Below are 17,392 nucleotides of genomic sequence, written 5' to 3'. Positions count from 1 at the left end.
GCTCGGGGGGCACCGGGGGTGGAGCGGGGAGGGGTTAGGCACGGAAGAGCGTCTCCTGGGTGGCGGGGTCCAGCTTGCCCCCTGGGACCGGCCCCCCCTTGCCTCCGGGGGGGGTGGCTGTGCCCTGAGGAGTAGCTGGCAGAGCGCTCGGTCCCGGGACCGGGGGTCCGGCAGCAGAGGAGGGCGGCGCAGGCATGGCGGAAGCGGGGGTCGAAGAAGGCGTAGAGGAAGGGGTTGAGGCAGCTGTTGATGTAGGCAATGCTGGTGCAGTAGGGGTGGAGGTTGTTGAGGAAGGTGTGGAGGCTGCAGGACCACGGCAGCACCTCCAGGTCCATCAGGACATAGAGGGTCTTGACCAGGTGGAAGGGCAACCAGCAGCCCCCAAAGGCGGCCACCAGCACCGTGATGATGGTGAGGAGGCGCTTGCGCTTGCGGGGCCCCTCGGCCCGCTCCCGGCGGAAATGGCTGGCTACGGTGCGGGCGATGAAGAAGTAGCAGGTCAGCATGACAGCGAAGGGGGCCACGAAGCCCAGGGCAGTGGAGGAGAGCCCCAGCCCCACCTCCCAGGCGCCCTCCGTCCCTGGGGCGGCCAGGCCCCCGTAGTCCATGTAGCAGGTGATCTTGCTGTCCCCCCCCAGGGCAGCTGCCCGCCGCAGCACCAGGGCTGGCAGGGCCAGCAGAGCCGCCAGTGCCCACAGGGCCACCGTGGCCACCAGCCCGCTGACCCGTGAGCGCAGCTTGGCAGTGGCCAGGGGCCGGACGATGGCCAGGTAGCGGTCGAAGCTCAGCCCCGTCAGGCAGAAGACGCTGGCGTACATGTTGACGAAGACCAGGTAGCTGCTGACCTTGCAGGCGGCTGTGCCGAAGGGCCAGTGGTAGCCCAGCCAGGCGTAGGCAGCCCACAGCGGCAGAGTGGCCACGAAGGTGAGGTCGGCAGCAGCCAGGTTGGCGATGAAGGTGTCGGCTGAGCGCCGGCGGTCCCGGCCGCCCTTGAAGACGGTCCAGAGGACCAGCCCGTTGCCCGCAGTGCCCAGCAGGAAGACCAGCAGGTAGATGGTGGGCAAGCAGGCCCAGCGAGGGGCCCCACTCGGCATACTCGCACTCCGTCTCGTTGTCCCCGTAGGCATAGGCGTCCATCGCCTCCTCCATGCCGCCGGCCGCTGGGCTTAGCTCAGCTCAGCTCATCCCGGCTCACCGAGCTCCTCCGGCCCTCTGAGCCTGGCCCAACAAATCCCACCGCGTTACCTCCCCTTCCTCCTCCTCCTCCGCCCTCCTCCTTGATGGGACTGACAGGATGGAAGGACGGGGGGGGGGGGGGGGGGGGGGGGGGGGGGGGGGGGGGGGGGGAGCCCCCGTGGGAAATTTCACAGCTCCCCCTCCACCCTCCATTCTGGCTCCTTCCTGGGGGTTTACCAAGGTCTCACCCAAGTGTCAAAGCGTCAACCCCTGAGATAAGCCCCGTCCCCCCACCACAGGGCGGCTGCCTCCTGGGGGATTGCGGTTACCCCACTGCAGCCAGGTTCGGTGCCACGGCTCGGGGAAGCAGCCTCAGCAGGACAGGGGGGGCTGAAGAGCCAGGCACGGGTCCGCCACCCTGCGGGTCCGAATTTGCGTTTGGGATTTCACCTTTGGGGTGCTGCATTCAGCATTTTGCATTGGGGTGCTGCAGTTGGGGTTTTGCATTTTGCATTTCGCATTTGGCGTGTTGCATTGGGCGTTTTGCAGCAGGGTGTTGCACTTGGGTGGGGGTTGCATCTGGCGTTTGGCATTTGGGACTTTGCATTTGGCGTTTTTGCATTTGGCATGTTGCACTTGGGATTTTACATTTTGCTTCCAGGGTTTCGCATTTGCAAACAGTTGTGGCAGCAGGAGGGTCCCAAATTGCCGGTGCCCTATTGCGAGTAAGACATGCTGGAGAGACCTTTATGTGTTTTCCAAAAATCTGCGGAGCAGGAGCTCTGAGATTCCCCCCAGCCCACAAAAAGACCATTTTAAGGCATCTTTTGCTGAAGGATCAGACAGCAATGGGGAGCCCTTGCTGCATCCCAGTTCTGTGCAGGCTTTGCTGTCTGGTAAAGGAGTCGAAAGCAGCAATGCCTTCAGCTGAGTCAAGAAAGATGAAAAATAACCCCCCCACCCCAAAAATAAAATATTTGGAAGGAGCAGGAGGAAGAGGGAAGCAGTGGAGCCGTGGGATGGGGTCATCCCACCAGGGCTGAACTCTCACAATTACAGCTTTGGGGAAAAGCACTGGCTAAGGCAAGCAGTACTTTGCAAACGGTAAAGTCTGAAAAGCCACAAGTCCCTTGGGAGGCCAGGAAAAGTGCAGCGGGGGGGAGCTTGGGCTGAGCCAAGGAGCCAGAAGAGTGGAGGTGCCTTTCGCTGTCAGAATAGGTAAATTAAGAGAGGAACGGGCAGTGGAAATGGCAAGGTTAAAACCCAAGCACTGGGGTGGTGGAGGAACCACAGGGATGGAGCTGGCGGGGCGGGGGGGGCAGCCACTGTGAGGGCAAAGCCCCCAGCGACCCCCCACCAGCACAGCATGTCCCTTTTCCCAGCAGAGTGGTGTAAAGAAAGGGGGTGGGGGGATAATTCGGTAGCTGAAACAGCAGGAAGCTCGAAGGGACCTCCAAAATTAGAAAAAACAAGCAGTACAGGAGGGAGAGGGGCTGGGAAATGGGGGTGCAGGTGGGGGAGCAGCGAGAGGCCCAAAGGAGTGGGCACAGCGGCCATCAAACCAGCCACCCAAAGGAGACCCAAAGCCATCAGCCTGGGAGAACAAACCAGGGCTTAATTGGGCTGGAGATAATGAATAATAAAATAGTCTAAAGACCTGGGACAGTCCCTTGGAAAAGCGCACATTAACCCTGCAGGGTAAGGTGCTAGGGCCGGCAGGTCTTTGAAGAATTAAAATAAAAAGCTGCTAAAAAGTGATGGCTGCTGATTTAAGTTAAAACCCGAAGTTTGTTTAAAGAAGGGATGGAGCCCCACACAAACCAAGCCTGACGAAGACGTTACTTAAGCCTATTAGCTAATAAATGGAATAAAATAGGGGAAATAAAAGAAATGCTAATTAGACCCTTGGTATCACCAGAAACTGCTACAAAGGGAGATGTTCCAGCCCAGGTAACGAAGATCACTATTAATAACGATCTCGGCTATTTTTGTCTTCTGTGGGTAGCACGGGAGAACAGGTAACCCTTTCCAGCCCTGCCAAGGCAATGCCTTGCCAAAAAGCCACCACTGATGCCGGAGGGGCTGAAGGTTCCCTGGTCACCCCCTTGCTGCCCTGGCAGTGGGGATGGCTCCACTCGTGCACAGTCCTCGGTGCCACCCTGGGGTCCCAGCGCACTCCCTGGCTCTGGGCTGACCCACGTGCAGCCTCCTCCAGTGGGAAGGACTGCACCAGCTGGCTGGAGGACCCCCCCCAGTTTGGGTTTGTTGTAGCCGCGGGTGGTGGGTTGGTGGCCACAGCTGGGCAAAGGGCCCTGAAGCCATGGGGAGCAGTGGCAGGGCGTTATCACCGGTGGGGGTCGCGGGGCTGATAACGAACGCTGTTATCTTAGCGCTGTTGGGCAGCAGGAATGTGGCCGGGGGCTTCGGGGAGGGGGTTAAGGGGGCTTGGGGCGCTAAGCCCAGCAGCGAGGGGCTCTGAAAGGAGCTGTTTTCCCCTGCAGGGCGACGGGCTGCCCTCGGTCCCTGCAACCCCATCCCCGACAGGAGCAAGAGGCTGCAGGAACCTTCACTCCTAATTCCCAGGGAATAAATCCCAGGGCCCAGTAGCCAGTGGCTCCATCTGGATGGTGGCACAGAGCCAAGCCCACGTCCGTCCCTGCCAGCTCCGCACGGGGCAGCCGGGAGGGAGCAGCGTCTGTCGGACAAGCTTGGAGAGAAGAGGCTGAGTTTTTGCTGCAACGCCAGAACGAAGCCAAGGGCTCAGGGGCAAGCAGGAGTCCTCCGACCAGCTCATGGCGTGAAGCTTTGCCGGGGAAAAGCTGAGCCCATCAAGCATCTGCCAGGTTCCTCGGCTTGGATCCATGCCACGCACGCCAGGCCCTGCACAAAAGCCACCGCCCAGACACGTGGCAGGGGCTGCCCCGCCGGGGACGGGGAAGAGCGGCCATCTTCCGGGTGCGGTGACTGTCCCCGAGTGTCCCCTGGTCCCAGCAGCCTCCTGGGTGCTGGTGGGGTGGGAGCCCCCCCGCAGGGGGTCGGGACATGGGGCCGAGCTCCTGGCACCACCTGGGCACCCCTTGCCAGGAAGGGCAGCAGTCGGCTGTGCCATGAAGTGGGATTTGGCAACTTCCTCTGAAGCCGGTTGGAGTTACTCACATCCTACCAGGGAAGCAACAACTCCTCGGCTGCATTTCTCCCTCTGGATCTCCGTCAGGCTCTTCCAGGAAAAAACAGCCTGGGGGTTCCCATCCCGGGGGGGGGGGGGGGGGGGGGCGGGCGGGCAGAGCCAGGTCCCCGGGGGGGGCACATGCCCAAAGAGTGGCCGCGGTGGCAGCTCGGCTCACCGACCCAGCCAAAAACCAAGGGCAGGAGGGACGTGGTGGGCACCCACCGGCAGCACGTCTCCTTCGGAGGTTTCAGCTCCAGCCCAGCCGCAGGGACGGGGTATCCCCCCTTCCTCCATGGCCCAACCTCGCAGTCACACCGCAGCCAGTGCCATGCCAGTGGCCCCGCGGCAATCCTCCCTTTGCCAGCTTCACTTTGGCTGGAGGGAGGTGGGGCTGCTCGGCGTGCTGGAAGGTTTGGGGCTGGGGGGGGCATCTGTCCCCACTCCTCCTCAGGGTGACCCCGGCACCCAGCACCCACCAACCCAGCAAGCTGGCGGACAGGGAATAGGCAGGACGGCACCGTTTGGTGCCAAGGTGGGCGCGTGCGGCCGGTTTGCATGCGTGGGCAGAGACATGCACCCACGCATGCGCTCAGCCACGTGCGCAGGAGTCGGCGCGCATGCAAGGCAACTGTGCAAGTGGCTGCTTCTGCAGAGGGATGCTGTGTGCGTGCGGGGGTGCGAGGGGGTGCGGGACGGTGCCGGTACACGTGGGGCACAGCGCCGTGGGGAGGAGCATGGGTGCGTCACCAGTGGGGTGGGTGGAGGCCTGCATCGGCCCCTGCAAGGGGCTCTGCAATTGCTGCACACCCGCAGCCACGCACGCGGCCTCTCTGCAGGTACCCACGGGGGATTAGGGTGCACCCGGGGTGGGTGTCATTTCTGCCCCCCCCCCCCCCAGCCAGGCAGCACCCACGGGTGCCCCGCACCCCAGCAGACCGAGGTGGGGGCACCGGGCACCCGGCCCCGGTGGTGGGCAGAGAGCTCCTCCTGGTGGCAGTCCCCACGGCAACGTGTCCCCCCCCCCAGCCCCACGGGGCCACCCGCGGGCCAGGGGACATCCAGGGGGCCAGGGGGCTACGAGAAGAGCCAGGGCCCGCCCCGAACCAACCAACGAAGTTTTATTGTCCTGTCAAAGTGGCACCAAAATCCTGAACTGTTGCTCTTTGTCTGAGGGTGATACAAGAGCAGGGGGCGAGGGGCAGGGAGGGGGCTCGCTGCCCACCTCCCCAGCCCCCGGGGAGCAAGGGGAAGGGGAAGGCTGGGGGAGGCCCGTGGGCCAAGGAGGGGGAGGAAGTGTCGGGGAGGGGGACGGGGACCCTGCGAGCATCGTACAAAGTGCATAGATGTGTGTGTGTGTCCCCACGTGGAGGGGCAGGCCTGATCCTGGAGACAGCGGCCGTCAGCCTCGGGGATGCGGTGGCAGGAGACGGAGCCTGGAAGAGACACAGCGGGGAGAGGGGGGTGAGGACCCTGCGGGGACCCCCAGGCCCAGGGGGGCCCCTGGCCGGAGCAGGCAGGAGGGAGGGTGCTGCCGCTCCTGGCTGCACAGAGCCCAGGGACATGGGGACACACTCCCACCCAGGCCACCCTGTGCCACAGCCACCTCTCTGCCTGTCTGTCCCCCCCTCCAGCTCCCCCGGGACACACAGCCCCGACACAGGGAATGTGGGGAGGAGGAGGCCCCAGCTATGCCCTGCGCTGGGCACTGGGAGGGGTCCAGCCCCCCGTGTACCCCCCACCTCCTGCACTCACCCCACTCAAGGCTTCTTCTTTTTCAGCTTCAGCGCTTGCAGCCAGTGCGGGGGGGATGCATCGGACCTGGGAAGCATTGGCACAGCATCAGCACGAGCCCCCCCCAAAACACACCCAGGACCCAGACTGACCCCCCAGGGACCACGGCCAGGCAGGGGCAGGCGGGGAGGGCAGGCAGGGAGCTGCCGCGCCAGCTGGGGCTTTAAGGGCTCAGACCCAAGCACTGTTTAGGGTGGAGCAGCCCGGCTCTCCAGGCAACGGGCCCTGGGAAAGCTGGGCCCAGCGAAGCCTCCCCCCGCACCCAGCTCCCAGCTCCAGACGGGCCCAGCCCAGCCTCCTGCTGCCTGCGAAGGCCAGAGGTACCAGCCCCGAGAGCCCCAGCAGCCCTCAGGATCCCTTCACACCTCTAAAGGACCCCCAAAACCCTCATGCCTCTGGAAAAGCCCACCCTCAGTACTGCTTCGCTGGGGCACAGAAGCGGGTAACAGCCCCCCCAACACTTCCCTACCCTTCAGCATCCTCCCTGCACCCGCAGCATCAGCCTCACCCGTCCCCAAACCTGCACACATGCCCCCCCAAGCCCCCTTCTCCCACCCCTGAGGCACAGCCCTCACCTCCCCACGAGGGTCCCATGCCACCCAACACTCACCCTGAGGACTTCTCTGGCTTGGGGGGCAGCGCCAGGGGTTTCCCACTCAAGCCAGGGATCTTACAGGACTTGGAGCGCTGCACATGGGGTTCCTTGGGGGGAGTTGCCTTGCTGTCCCCTGGTGGTGCCCCCTCCTCGGCCGAGCGGTTTCGGCCCCTCAGCTTGGCCTGGGGGCAGAGGAGTGAAGTCAAGGGGATGCACCGTGCTTTGCCCCCTCCCAAATACTCCCACTGCCTCCTCCCCACACCTCCCCGCACTGCCTGCCTTTGGCCAAACCCCCAGTCCCAACCTGCCTCAGTTTCCCCTCCACTCACTAAACCCTCCCTTCCATCTGCCCGGGAGGTGTCACCCCACTTGCTCGGGGTCCTGGTGGGCCCCACCTTGAGAGCAGACGTGTTGAGGCCGGGGAAGAGCGGCACCTTGACCCCCTTGCCCGATGGGGACGCTCGCACCCGCCGGCTCTTGGGTTCTTCCGCCGCCTCCTCGTCAGAGGACGCTGCAGGGCAGGCTGGACAGGGCTCTGCAGGGAGGACACGGGGGACAGCGTCACCACGAGACACCTCTGCCAAGGACGGATGGCCCCTGCAGTCCCTCTCCTGTTGTCACCGTCCCACGGGCTCTCACCTGTGGAGTCCCGGAAGATCCAGCTCTCCCCATCCGAGGTGGCCCCGGGGCGGAGGGCTGGCGCCCGGTGCCTGCGCTTGCGGCCCAGGTTGGCTTTGCTGCGGTACACGCTGCTGTCCAGGATCTCCGTGTCCTGCGGAGCCCACAGGGACAGGTCAGTGCCCAGCATCGGGAAGCCCCAGGACCCCCACCCCAGCCAGCATGGCCACAGACCCCCACAACAGCACTGGGGGCCCCTGAATCCACAGCCTGCCCCTCGGGGGAGGCTGGGGCCAGAGGGCAAAACCCCCATCCTCAGAGCGGGACAGGAACAGGGCCCCCAGAGAAGTGCCTCTGTGATGGCTGGGCATCCCCAGAGCCCCCTCCCCACTCACCTCCAGGAAGGTGAATTCCTGCCCAGCGTGGTCCATGGGTCCCTCGGGCTGAGGGGCACCCAGGGAGAGCCGCTTCTCCTCCCAGCTTGGTGGTCTCTTCCCATCCAGGTGGTCCAAGGGGTCTTCTTTGCTCTCCGTGTCCGGCAGGGTCCCGCCGGCAGCCTCTGGTGGCAGAGGGGAGGCCCTGGGGCTCTGCGGGGCAGTGGCCGGTGCGGAGAGGTCCCTCTCCTCCTCGGTGGCGCTGGGGGGCTCGCTCCGGGGGGACTCCACAGCTGCAGGGTCAGCCGGAGCGTCACCCATCGGTGGGCTGGGGTCTGAGAGACGGATGCTTCTGCTCGGGGAGACAGGAAGAGACCCCCGAGTTCCTCCAGCTCCAGCTAACACAAGCCCTTCCCCTGCCCCAAACCATGCCTCCATCAGCCTCCAGGGGAAACTGAGGCATGGGGAGGGCCAGACACTGCTCCTGTGAAGCCAGGACCCAGGTGTCCAGGACTCTCCCCACTCTCCCGGGACGTCACACCAAGAGGGCGGCACCTCTAGGAAGCTCCCCCAAAGCCCCTTCCCAAAGGATGAGGCAGAATTTGGGGTCTGGGGAGGGCAAGGAGGCTGCCAGACTCATAGGCAACTCAGGCCAACTCTCCCCGTTGGGGCAGAGAAAGGGATCAGAGCCCCCCAGTAGGGTCACCAGCCCCCAGGAGGTGGCCAGGGGGACACCAGGTGACCAAGGGGCCCCAAGGGGCAGGAGGAGGATCAGGGCCACCCAGGGTGCGGGAAGGCACTGGCAGCAGGAAATCGCACAGCTCCCGGGGCTGGGGGCTCCCTGCTGCCCCACACAGGTCAACCAGGCTAGGGCCTTCCCGAGGCCCATGGGGCTTTTGCTTCCCTCCTCCTGGGATCCTTGTTTTCAGGCAGCTCGAGAGAATTTATCATTTTGGGAATCCCCAGCTCTGTAAGTCTGGCTGAAATCAGGGTTCCCACATCCTGGCGAAGCGGTAACGGCACAGGGCTAATTCTGCTGCTTTTCTGGGGGGCCGAGGGAACACCAGCACCCTCCAAACTTGGCACATGGCTCCCCATGTTGGTGGGAGACAGGCACACGAAGCCCCGAAGGCATTGTCCCCTCCTGGATCAGCTCAAGACGGCAGATCCTGCTGGGACAAGTTGAAACCCAGTCCCTCAAAAAGTTCCCGCTCAGTTGTGGGGCCGGAGGCTACACGGGGAAATGTGGAGGCTGGGGAAGAGGAGCGCTGGCAGCCCAGGGCTGGAGGCAGCAGGTCCCCCAGCTACAAGTGAGGCACGGTAGGACACCAGCACGAGGCCCACGGCATCAGAAGTCCCCAACACAGGATGCCACAGGCACCCGAGAGGGACGGATCCCTCCCTGGGGTGCCACAGTGCCACCGCCAGCGCCCTCCTTACCCATCCGCCGAGCCGGCGTCATCTCCCGGGCTCTGCTCCCCAGCGCCGAAGTCCCGGCTCCGGGCTGCGCAGCGGGCGCCGAACGCGCTAGCCCACTCCCGGCGCTTGGCCTCGGCATCGCGCAGCTCCACACTCCAGCTGGCTGCGTCGAGGTGCTGGCTCCAGCCTGGCTCTTCCACCCCAGCCTCCCGGGGCTGGGCAGAGCTGCCTGGGGCAGGCAGGCTGCCCAGGCTCTGACCCCAGGCCGTCTGGCCCAGTCCAACTGTGCCAGCATCACCAGTGCCCAGGCAGCTGGTGGCATCCGAGCTGCCGAAGGAGAGATCCCTGTGCCAGTCTCCCACGGGCTCCCGCAGGCCCCCGGACCTCATTCCACCAGCCCAGGACATCGAGCCATCTGGTGACGCTCTGGCGCTGGAGGGATCTGGCACCCGGTCTGTCCCAATGATACCAAATTGGTTCTGGCACTTGGCTCCTCCAAGCTCTTCAGCCCAGTCCCCATTGTCAGTGGTACCGTGCTCCTGCCGGTCGGTGCTGCCCCAGCCAGGCTCCTGGGCCGGGGGATCAGAGGCACGGGAGCCAGGCAAGTCGTCTTTCCTGACACCAAAAGCATCAACCAGCTCGGTTTGGCCAATGCTGTGCTCACCAGCCCAGCTCAGCCGGCCAGGACTAAACTCTCTTTCTTCCTTTTCGGTGTTCGTAGAGCTGTACTCGCTGCCCCAGGCTGGTCTGCTGGGGCTGAACTCCCTGTCCTGGGTCTCCACATCCCTGGTGCTGTGCTTATCATCCCAGGCTGGTCTGCTGGGTTTGAATTCCCCATCCCGGGTCTCCACGTCCCTGCTGCGGTACTCGCTATCCCAGGCTGACCTGCTGGGGCTGAACTCCTGCTCCTGACTCTCCATGTCCCTGGTGCTGTGCTCATCTTCCCAGGCTGGTCTGCTGGGGCTGAACTCCCGGTCCTGGCTCTCCACGTCCCTGCTGCGGTACTCGCTATCCCAGGCCGACCTGCTGGGGCTGAACTCCTGGTCCTGACTCTCCATATCCCTGGTGCTGTGCTCATCTTCCCAGGCTGGTCTGCTGGGGCTGAACTCCCGGTCCTGGCTCTCCATGTCCCTGCTGCGGTACTCGCTATCCCAGGCCGACCTGCTGGGGCTGAACTCCTGGTCCTGGCTCTCCATATCCCTGGTGGTGTACTCACTGGCCTCGGCTGGCCTGCTGGGGCTGAACTCCCGGTCCTGGCTCTCCATGTCTCGGGTGCTGTACTCACCAGCCCAAGCTGGCCTGCTGGGGCTGAACTCCCGGTCCTGGCTCTCCATGCCCCTGGTGCTGTATTTGCTGTCCCAGGCCGGCCTGCTGGGACTGAACTCCTTGTGGGGGGTCCCAGCATCCCCAGTGCTGGATCTGCCAGCCCAGCCCAGTGTAAAATCCTTGTCCTTGGTCTCAGCATCCCTGCTGCTGTATTTACTGGCCCAGTTTGGGGTAAGCTCCCTGTCCTTCAACTCCACATCACTGGTGCCGTATTCACCAGCCCACGCGGGTGCGATCTCCCTATCCTGGCTGTCCACGTCCCCGGAGCCATACCTGCCAGCCCAGCTGGGCTGCCTGGAGCTCGGCTCCTCGTCCTGCTGCTGGCTGTGTCCCAGGCCGTAGCTGCTGCTCCAGTCAGCCTTCCCGGAGCCGATCTCCTCCCTGTTGCCCGCACTGTCCAAGCCATAGCCTGTGCCCCACTTGGTTTTGCTGGCACCGAAGTCTTGATCCTGCAGGCAGCCTTCCCCTGCGCCATGGGATTTGGACCAGTCGCTGCAGCCCAGTCTTGTTTCCCCCATCAACTCCGTCCCTTTGTAATCTCTGCCCCAGTCCCTCCTGGCAGTGCCGAAGGGCCCATCCTGCCGGTCCCCATCCCTGACGCTGCAGGTGCTGTCCCAGCTCAATTTGGTCCCAAATTCCCGGTCCCGCTCCGTCTCACCAGGCCAGTCGCTCTCCCTGGCGACAGCCTCACGGGTCCAGTCAAAGGTGCCGGCCTGGTGAGGTCTGCCAATGCCAAATTCACTGCATAGGTCCTTCCGTGACCAGCCGAGCAGGTCCTGGGGGAAGAGGGTGAGAAGGGGGGAGACAGGGGTTAAAGGGGGTCACGGTCCCGGCTCATGCAGCAGAGAGAAGAGTTGGAGAGGAAAAGCAGGGAGGAAATACCCCAGGGGACACAGCACAAGCAGGGTCCTGTCCGGAGGGGAGGCCAGATCCTGCTGCCTGCCCTTCCCACCCCACGGGGCCCCCAGCGCCCACGCCAGGAGCTTGCCGGCTGCCCAGGGTACTCACAGCCGCCGTGCGTGCCCAGGGCCCTTCCCAGCCCGCAGCCTGCCGAGCCCTCCCCAGCTCGTCCCGCAGCTCCAGGTTGGCCAGCAGCCGCCGGAGGATGGCTGTGGTCCCCGACTCGCCGGCCATGGCTCCCCATCGGGCCCCGTGCCCGCACTCGGCGGCGGCCGCACCCCGGCTCTCCCTGCCGGCACGGCACGCTCCCGCTCAGCCTCCACCCAACCCGTCCCACCGCCCTACGTACACCCGGCGAGGCCCGGCCCTGTCGGAGAGGAGCCCAGCGCCACACCGACACCGTGGCCCGGCGTTAACCCTTGCCACCGCGGAGCCGCCCGGCTCCCCGCGCCCCCTTACCTCCGGCCCCTCCGCGTCCGGAGAGCCGCGGCCCGCGGCGTGGGCCCCGGGCGATGCCAGCAGCTCGGTCAGCCAGCCCGGGTCGGTGTGGGGATCGGGGCCCCTCGAGGATCCTTCGGCCCGGCCCGGCCCGCCGGGGCCCTGCAGGCTTACGGGGGAGTCGTCCGCCGGCGCCCAGGCCGAGTTGGCTGCAGTGGCCGGATCCGGGGGGGTGGCCTCGATGAGGAGGCCGGGCTGGGTGGGGGGCTCAGGCTCAGCTGGGTCCCGGGCGGGCTCTGTCACGCAGAGAGGGGAGCGGGGCACGGTGGCACCCCGCTCTGCCTCCCCTTCCTCCTCCTCCTCCTCTGCTGAGCCCTCGGCCTCTCGCTGGGCCACGGGACCCCCTGGACAAGGAGCCCCCTCTGCTCCCCGGCTGCCGGCCACCACAGGGCCCAGCTCTTCGGATCCGCTGTCCCCCCCGGAGCGTGGGGGACAGGGGTCCAGATCTTCCCCGTCCGACTCGCCCTCTTCGGAGACCCCCGAGTCAACCGTCTCCCGGATGGGGGAACGGGGCGGGGATGCTAGCCGCCGTGCCCCCCGCGAGGGGAACGTCCACTCGAAGGACTGGGAAAGGCTCCAGCCGGACTCGCTGCCCAGGGATGGCTCTGACAGCGGGTCCCCGGGACGGGGCAGGGCGCTCAGCGAACCCCCCAGCTCCCCCATGCCCTGCCCTGTGGTCGGGGGCTGCAACACCCCCTCCGAAGAGCGCCGGAGCCCTGAGTCCCTGGAAGTGGGAGGGGGGCTGAAATCAGGACCCTTGGGGGACTGTGGGGACACTGGGGAGTCATCTGGTCCCTCCGGGGAGCCTGGGGGACGGGAGGCTTTAGCAGGGGCCTCAGGGAGTGGGCTGGGGGGGCCTGGGTACTCAGCAGCAGCCTCAGGAGAGCCGGGGGGGCAGGTGACTCTGGGGGGCAGTTTGGGAGTGCCGGGGGGGCTGGCAGTATCGGGGGATCCCTCGCCAGGAGTGTGGGGGGAGCCGGGGGAGCGGGAGATGCCGAGCCGGGGTTCGGCTGCGGAGGAGGGAGCACCCGGAGCCTGGATCGAGGTGGCCAAGACCTCGGCTGGAGGCTGGGCGGGGGATTCGGGTGAGCCGGGGGCCAGGGTGGGGGAGCCGGGGGCCGGGAGCTCCAGGGGGGCATCGGGAGAGCCGGGGGCCGAGGCGGAGGGCTCTGCGGGCTGGAAAGGAGCTCCCGGGGCCGGGCAGACAGGGGGCCTTGGGGAGCCAGGGGGTCCAAGGGTGCCCGGCCGGAGAGAGGAGAGCTGTGGAAAGAGTCGGGGGGTGGGGGGAAAGCGTGCGTCATGTCACTCGAGAGGAACCTCCCAGGCGTCACCCGCCCCCAAATCACAGCCCCCCCTCCCAGCCCTGATCTCCAGTGAGGGTCCCCCCCACCAGCACCCCCTCCCCTCCCCAAACCCGAGGCAGGAGGTGCCCACGCCTCCTGCCAGCACCAGGCTGCTGCTTCCTGCGTGACTCAGCCCGGGCGGCTCCCAGCGGCCCCCGTTCCCACTCCGTACCCTGCCAGGCAGGGCACGGCACTGCCCTGAGCCCCCCACCGCTGCCCCCCTCAAGCGCCCACCCTCCGGCAGCGCAGAGACAGATGGAGAGGAAGAAATGAAACCGGAGGAAGTAAAAACACACCCAGCCCGGACCCCCCACCCTGCTGTGGGGCCGGGCACTCCCTTGCCAGCGTCACCCAGCCCAGCACCGTCAGAGTTAGTCCCCCTCGCCGGGGTGACCTGGTGCCACTGCCTGGGCTGCCGCCCCCGGTGTCACGGCCTGGTGTCCCGGTCACCGCCCCGAGCACGGGGCAGGGGAGAGGGGGGTTGGCAGGGAGCCCAAAAGGGCCTGCCCTGCCACATACCTGCCGGGTCACCAAACCCTGGCTGGTGACTCACGGCTGCTCCCTGCCCACACCTCGGCAGCGGTGCTGGCACACGCCACCCCCTCCAAAATAACATGGCCCCGCGCCCAGGCACCCAGCGCGGGGGGCACCAGGCTTCCCTGGAGGAAAGGGCAGTCGGCACCCCGAGGAGAAAGGAGAGACACGCACCCCGCAGAGAGGGAGCCCCGGAGAAGACAGGAGAGCCCCGAAGGAGAGAGCCCAGGAGCGGAGCCGCCGTGGCGCGGGAGGGCGAGGCGAGAACTCACGTCAGGGGGTGAAGGCGGCCTCCGGCGTCCGCGGGGGTCCCCGGCACAGCTCGGACTGGCTGGGGGGGAGCCGCTGCCGGAGAGAAACAGGGAAGGAGGGTGAATTCCCCCTGAGCGGCTCTGCTCTCCCCTCCCACTGCCCGCCGAGGCACCTCCCGGCCCCAAACCACCCACTCTGGCCACAGGAGGATGGGGTCGGGCGAACCGCAAGAGGCCCGTCAATCGCTGCAAGCCTTACTCAAAACCGGCACCAAATTATCTAGCAAGGTTTTGACTGCAGAGTGGAGGGAGGCAAATCAGCTGCAATCCCCTTTCCGGAAAGTTTTCAGCCCTTTGGAGAGCGAGTTTCTCACACTCTGGTTTAAAATAGCCCCCGTCTCTCTCTCCCGGAGGTGCCCAGCTTTCGGGAGCGTGGCCAAGTGCTGGCTCTCACCCAGGACATCCTGCAGCCAGGAGTCCCACAGATCTGCCCGCTCCCTCTGCCTTGGCACGGCCCAGCAGGAAAAAAAATAGCAAGGGTGGGAAAAAGGGAGCATTTCCCAGGGGGAGCAACCCCCTCCCCGTTATTCCCGGCCTCAGGGCAGCCCCTGTCCGGGCAGCGGGAGGGCCGGCTGGCTCGCCTCCCAGCCCTCGGGGGCTGCAGGCTCGGAGGCAGCTCCTCAACCGGGACAGCCCGTTCCTGCGGTCTGAACAAACCACCCGGCGCTGCAGCGGCTGCCCTGGCCTTCCCACGGAGGCAGCTCAAGGCGCTGCCTGCTTAGGAGGAGCACCGGCCTCATGCCGGCGACCAGACCTCAGCTCCGTTATTCCCATCCCCGGGACGGCTCAGAGCAATGTTCCCCGGCCCTGCAGCCTCTTGCCGCCCCGCTGGGGTCGGTCCCCGGCCCCTCACCTCGTCTCGGCAATCGGGTGTCCGTCATCCCCCGTCCCCAGCTCGCCTGCCACGGGTTGGGGTGTCTGGCGGGCTTCGCCGGAGGGGACTCTGTCCACCTCCCCGCTGGGGCGCCTCCGGAAGGCAGTGAAGGTCTTGGAGCCAAAGCGAGAGGAGGAATCAGGGCAAAAGGGCGAGAGCCGGGCTCGGTCCGGGCTCCCCGGGCCCTCCCTGCTGTCCATTTTGGCCAGAATCTCCTCCACGGTAGTGCCTGGAAATCGCTCTGGTTTGGTCGCCACTGGCACAGGCGTCACCTTGAAGGGAGCTGGGCCTTTGCGAGAGGGGGTCAGCGGCGCGGGGGGCACCTCCTCTCCAGGGGTCGAACCCGGGTCCTCAGTGGCTGCAAGTGGAGGGGACAGGAGCCCCTTCCCGTTGGGGGTCTCGGGTGACTTGAGGGTGAAGGAGGGGCGCCTGAGGGGCCCCCCCGAGCTGCCCCCGCTGTAGGGCTGGGGCCCTGCCAGGCGGTTCATCTTCTCAGCGGAGGGCAGCTCCGGGCGAGGGTGCCGTGGCCCTGGAGGGGGGTGTGGCAGGGAGGGCTTGGCGGGCACAGCCGGCTTGGGCAGCACCCGGGGTTTGGGCCGGACAGGCGGCTTGGGGCGAGCATTGCCTGCAAGAGAAGCAAGGAGAGGAGAAACGCCATGTTGGAGGAGCACCACAGCCCCGCCAAGCTCCCCAGGGAAGGCCAGTGGAACACAGTGGGCCCAGAGCCAATCTTGGGTGCCAGCCTAGCATCCCCAGGGGAGCTTTCCCAGCACAGACCAGACTGGGAAACCCCCCAACCCCAATTTCTCCTGCCCCCCCAGGGACAGACCTTTCTCAGGGCTGCCGGCCACCAGCCCAGCCCCAGCAGTGCCTGTGGCAGAGGCGCAGGGCAAGGCAGGGCGCAGGGGCTGCGGCTGGGAGGCCATGGTGAAACTGGGGCTGGGGCTCGGTGGACGCGGTGCAGGGTCAGCCCCTGGGGAGAAAGAGAGGAGAGAGAAGCATTTCAGTGTGCCTTTGCCCGGGCCCTGGGGCCGGTGGGACCCAGCGGCAGGCAGCCGCCTCCTCCAGCCACGCAGCGCCACGGTACCAACCTCCCAGCCCTGTGCCAAACCCTCGCGTACCCTCACGTCCACCTGTGCTGGCACCCAGACAGCGTGCCAAACCACTATCGCACTGCCAACCCTCTCTTCGCCAGTACCACCCTTTATACATCGTCCCTGGCTCACTTGCACCAGCCAGGCATGGTGCAGTAACCCCAAACACCGCGTCAAACCCCGCCTCTGCCTGTGCCCCCCTCGTACATGGCAGTAATCGCATGTACCCCGGACCAGCTCCCCCACACTGCAAACCCCCCAAACACCGTGTGGTTCCTCGTTTACCCATACCGGCCCTGCGTTAGCCTGTCCCAGCACCCCAACACAGACACGGCACCCCCACCGTGCTGTGCCAACCCCCCCCCCCAAACACCGGGCCGGCCCCCCGTTTGCCCCAGTAACCACGTCAGCCCTCTCCCCCACACGCTGGCCCTCGGTCGGCCTGTGCCCACCCCGGGCACCACGCCAAGCCCCGTGGGCTGTGTCAGCCCCCAGCAGCCCCGGAGGTGCCGCCCGGCCCCCCCCCCCCGACCCCCGCGGGGCCGGGAGCACCCCCCGACACACACCCCCGCCTCCGCCGCCCCTCTGTAGGGGCCGTGGGCTGCCCCGCTCACCTTCCCCACAGCGGCTTCATGTCCGGGGTGGGTCGGGGACACGGGTGGGGGGCGCAGGGCGGGCGGGGAGGGGGGGGGGGTTGCCGTCCCCACGGGTTTCACGCCGCCGCCGCTCCCGTGACTCACCGGGGCTGCGGGGACAGGAAAAACCCGCTCGGTGCCTCCTCCCGGCCCGGCCCTCCCCTCCTCTCCCCGCCTCGCTCCCTCCTGCCCCGCCGGGGTCCCCCCCCCCCCGCTCCAGACCACCCCACCCACCACCAACCCCCCACCTTCCCATGGGGGAACCGGCGTCACGGCCGCCCCAACACACATCTGGAAGCCATCGGGCCCGTTTCCCAACCCCTTGGCAGCCCCGGGACGGTGACGAGGCCCCGCTCCCCGCCCCGGGATGCGGGTCCGTCCCGTCCGTCGTCGTCGTCGTCCTCCCCCGCCCAAGTCCTCCTCCTCCGGCGGGGCCTATTCCCGTTGCCGCGGCAACGGAGCCCCCGCTCGAGTAGCTGGGTAGGCCGCAACCAACGGGCCTAGGCCCGTCGCCGTGGCAACGGAGCCCCCCATTCGATTTTTGGGGGAAGGGAAGGAGGTACCGGGCCCGTTGTGCCCGCCGGGGCCGAAGCCGCGGGGTCCCGCGGCTTCGGCCCCGGCGGGCACAACGGGCCCGGGGAGGGGCGGGATCCCGGTTCCCCGTAGAGCCCGGCCCAACGGAGCGACCCCCGCTCACCCGCCGCCGCCGCCGCCGCTGCTGCTGCATATTCATGA

At 66.6% G+C, this 17,392-nt stretch overlaps 2 protein-coding genes across 5 annotated transcripts; both read right to left on the bottom strand.

Moving 5' to 3' along the window:
- Window positions 1–10: 10 nt before the first annotated feature.
- APLNR (apelin receptor) lies at window positions 11–1,180 on the bottom strand. Its single transcript, XM_030007123.2, is given in 3 exon segments — window positions 11–112; window positions 114–1,064; window positions 1,066–1,180. Coding segments are annotated over 3 exon segments (1,113 nt in total). The 5' UTR covers window positions 1,150–1,180; the 3' UTR covers window positions 11–34.
- Window positions 1,181–5,446: 4,266 nt separating this feature from the next.
- Window positions 5,447–17,325, bottom strand: TNKS1BP1 (tankyrase 1 binding protein 1). 4 transcript variants are annotated; one of them, XM_030007126.2, is made up of 13 exons: window positions 16,947–17,325; window positions 16,637–16,767; window positions 15,758–15,901; window positions 14,908–15,553; window positions 14,016–14,088; window positions 11,828–13,126; window positions 9,164–11,244; window positions 7,745–8,078; window positions 7,371–7,503; window positions 7,127–7,266; window positions 6,747–6,913; window positions 6,098–6,163; window positions 5,447–5,778 (listed from the first exon to the last, which is right to left on the bottom strand). In XM_030007126.2, the coding sequence occupies exons 3-12, from the start codon at window positions 15,852–15,854 to the stop codon at window positions 6,103–6,105; spliced, it is 5,031 nt and encodes a 1,676-aa protein (XP_029862986.1). In that variant the 5' UTR covers window positions 15,855–15,901; window positions 16,637–16,767; window positions 16,947–17,325; the 3' UTR covers window positions 5,447–5,778; window positions 6,098–6,102. The 4 variants fall into 4 exon arrangements, with proteins under 4 accessions (XP_029862986.1, XP_029862987.1, XP_029862984.1 ...); XM_030007127.2 differs by having other exon boundaries at window positions 16,977–17,325; XM_030007124.2 differs by lacking the exon at window positions 16,637–16,767.
- Window positions 17,326–17,392: the final 67 nt, after the last annotated feature.

Source organism: Aquila chrysaetos, unplaced genomic scaffold (genome assembly GCF_900496995.4).
Source record: "Aquila chrysaetos chrysaetos unplaced genomic scaffold, bAquChr1.4, whole genome shotgun sequence".
NCBI classification, from domain to species: Eukaryota; Metazoa; Chordata; class Aves; order Accipitriformes; family Accipitridae; genus Aquila; species Aquila chrysaetos.
This window is presented reverse-complemented; position numbering and strand designations above follow the sequence as displayed.

Coding starts and splice junctions, on each gene's coding strand:
- TNKS1BP1 (XM_030007124.2), bottom strand. Junction 15,554..15,757: donor GGCCGGCAGCCCTGAGAAAG/GTCTGTCCCTGG, acceptor CTTCTCTTGCAG/GCAATGCTCGCCCCAAGCCG. Junction 6,164..6,746: donor AAGCCAGAGAAGTCCTCAGG/GTGAGTGTTGGG, acceptor AATGCTTCCCAG/GTCCGATGCATCCCCCCCGC.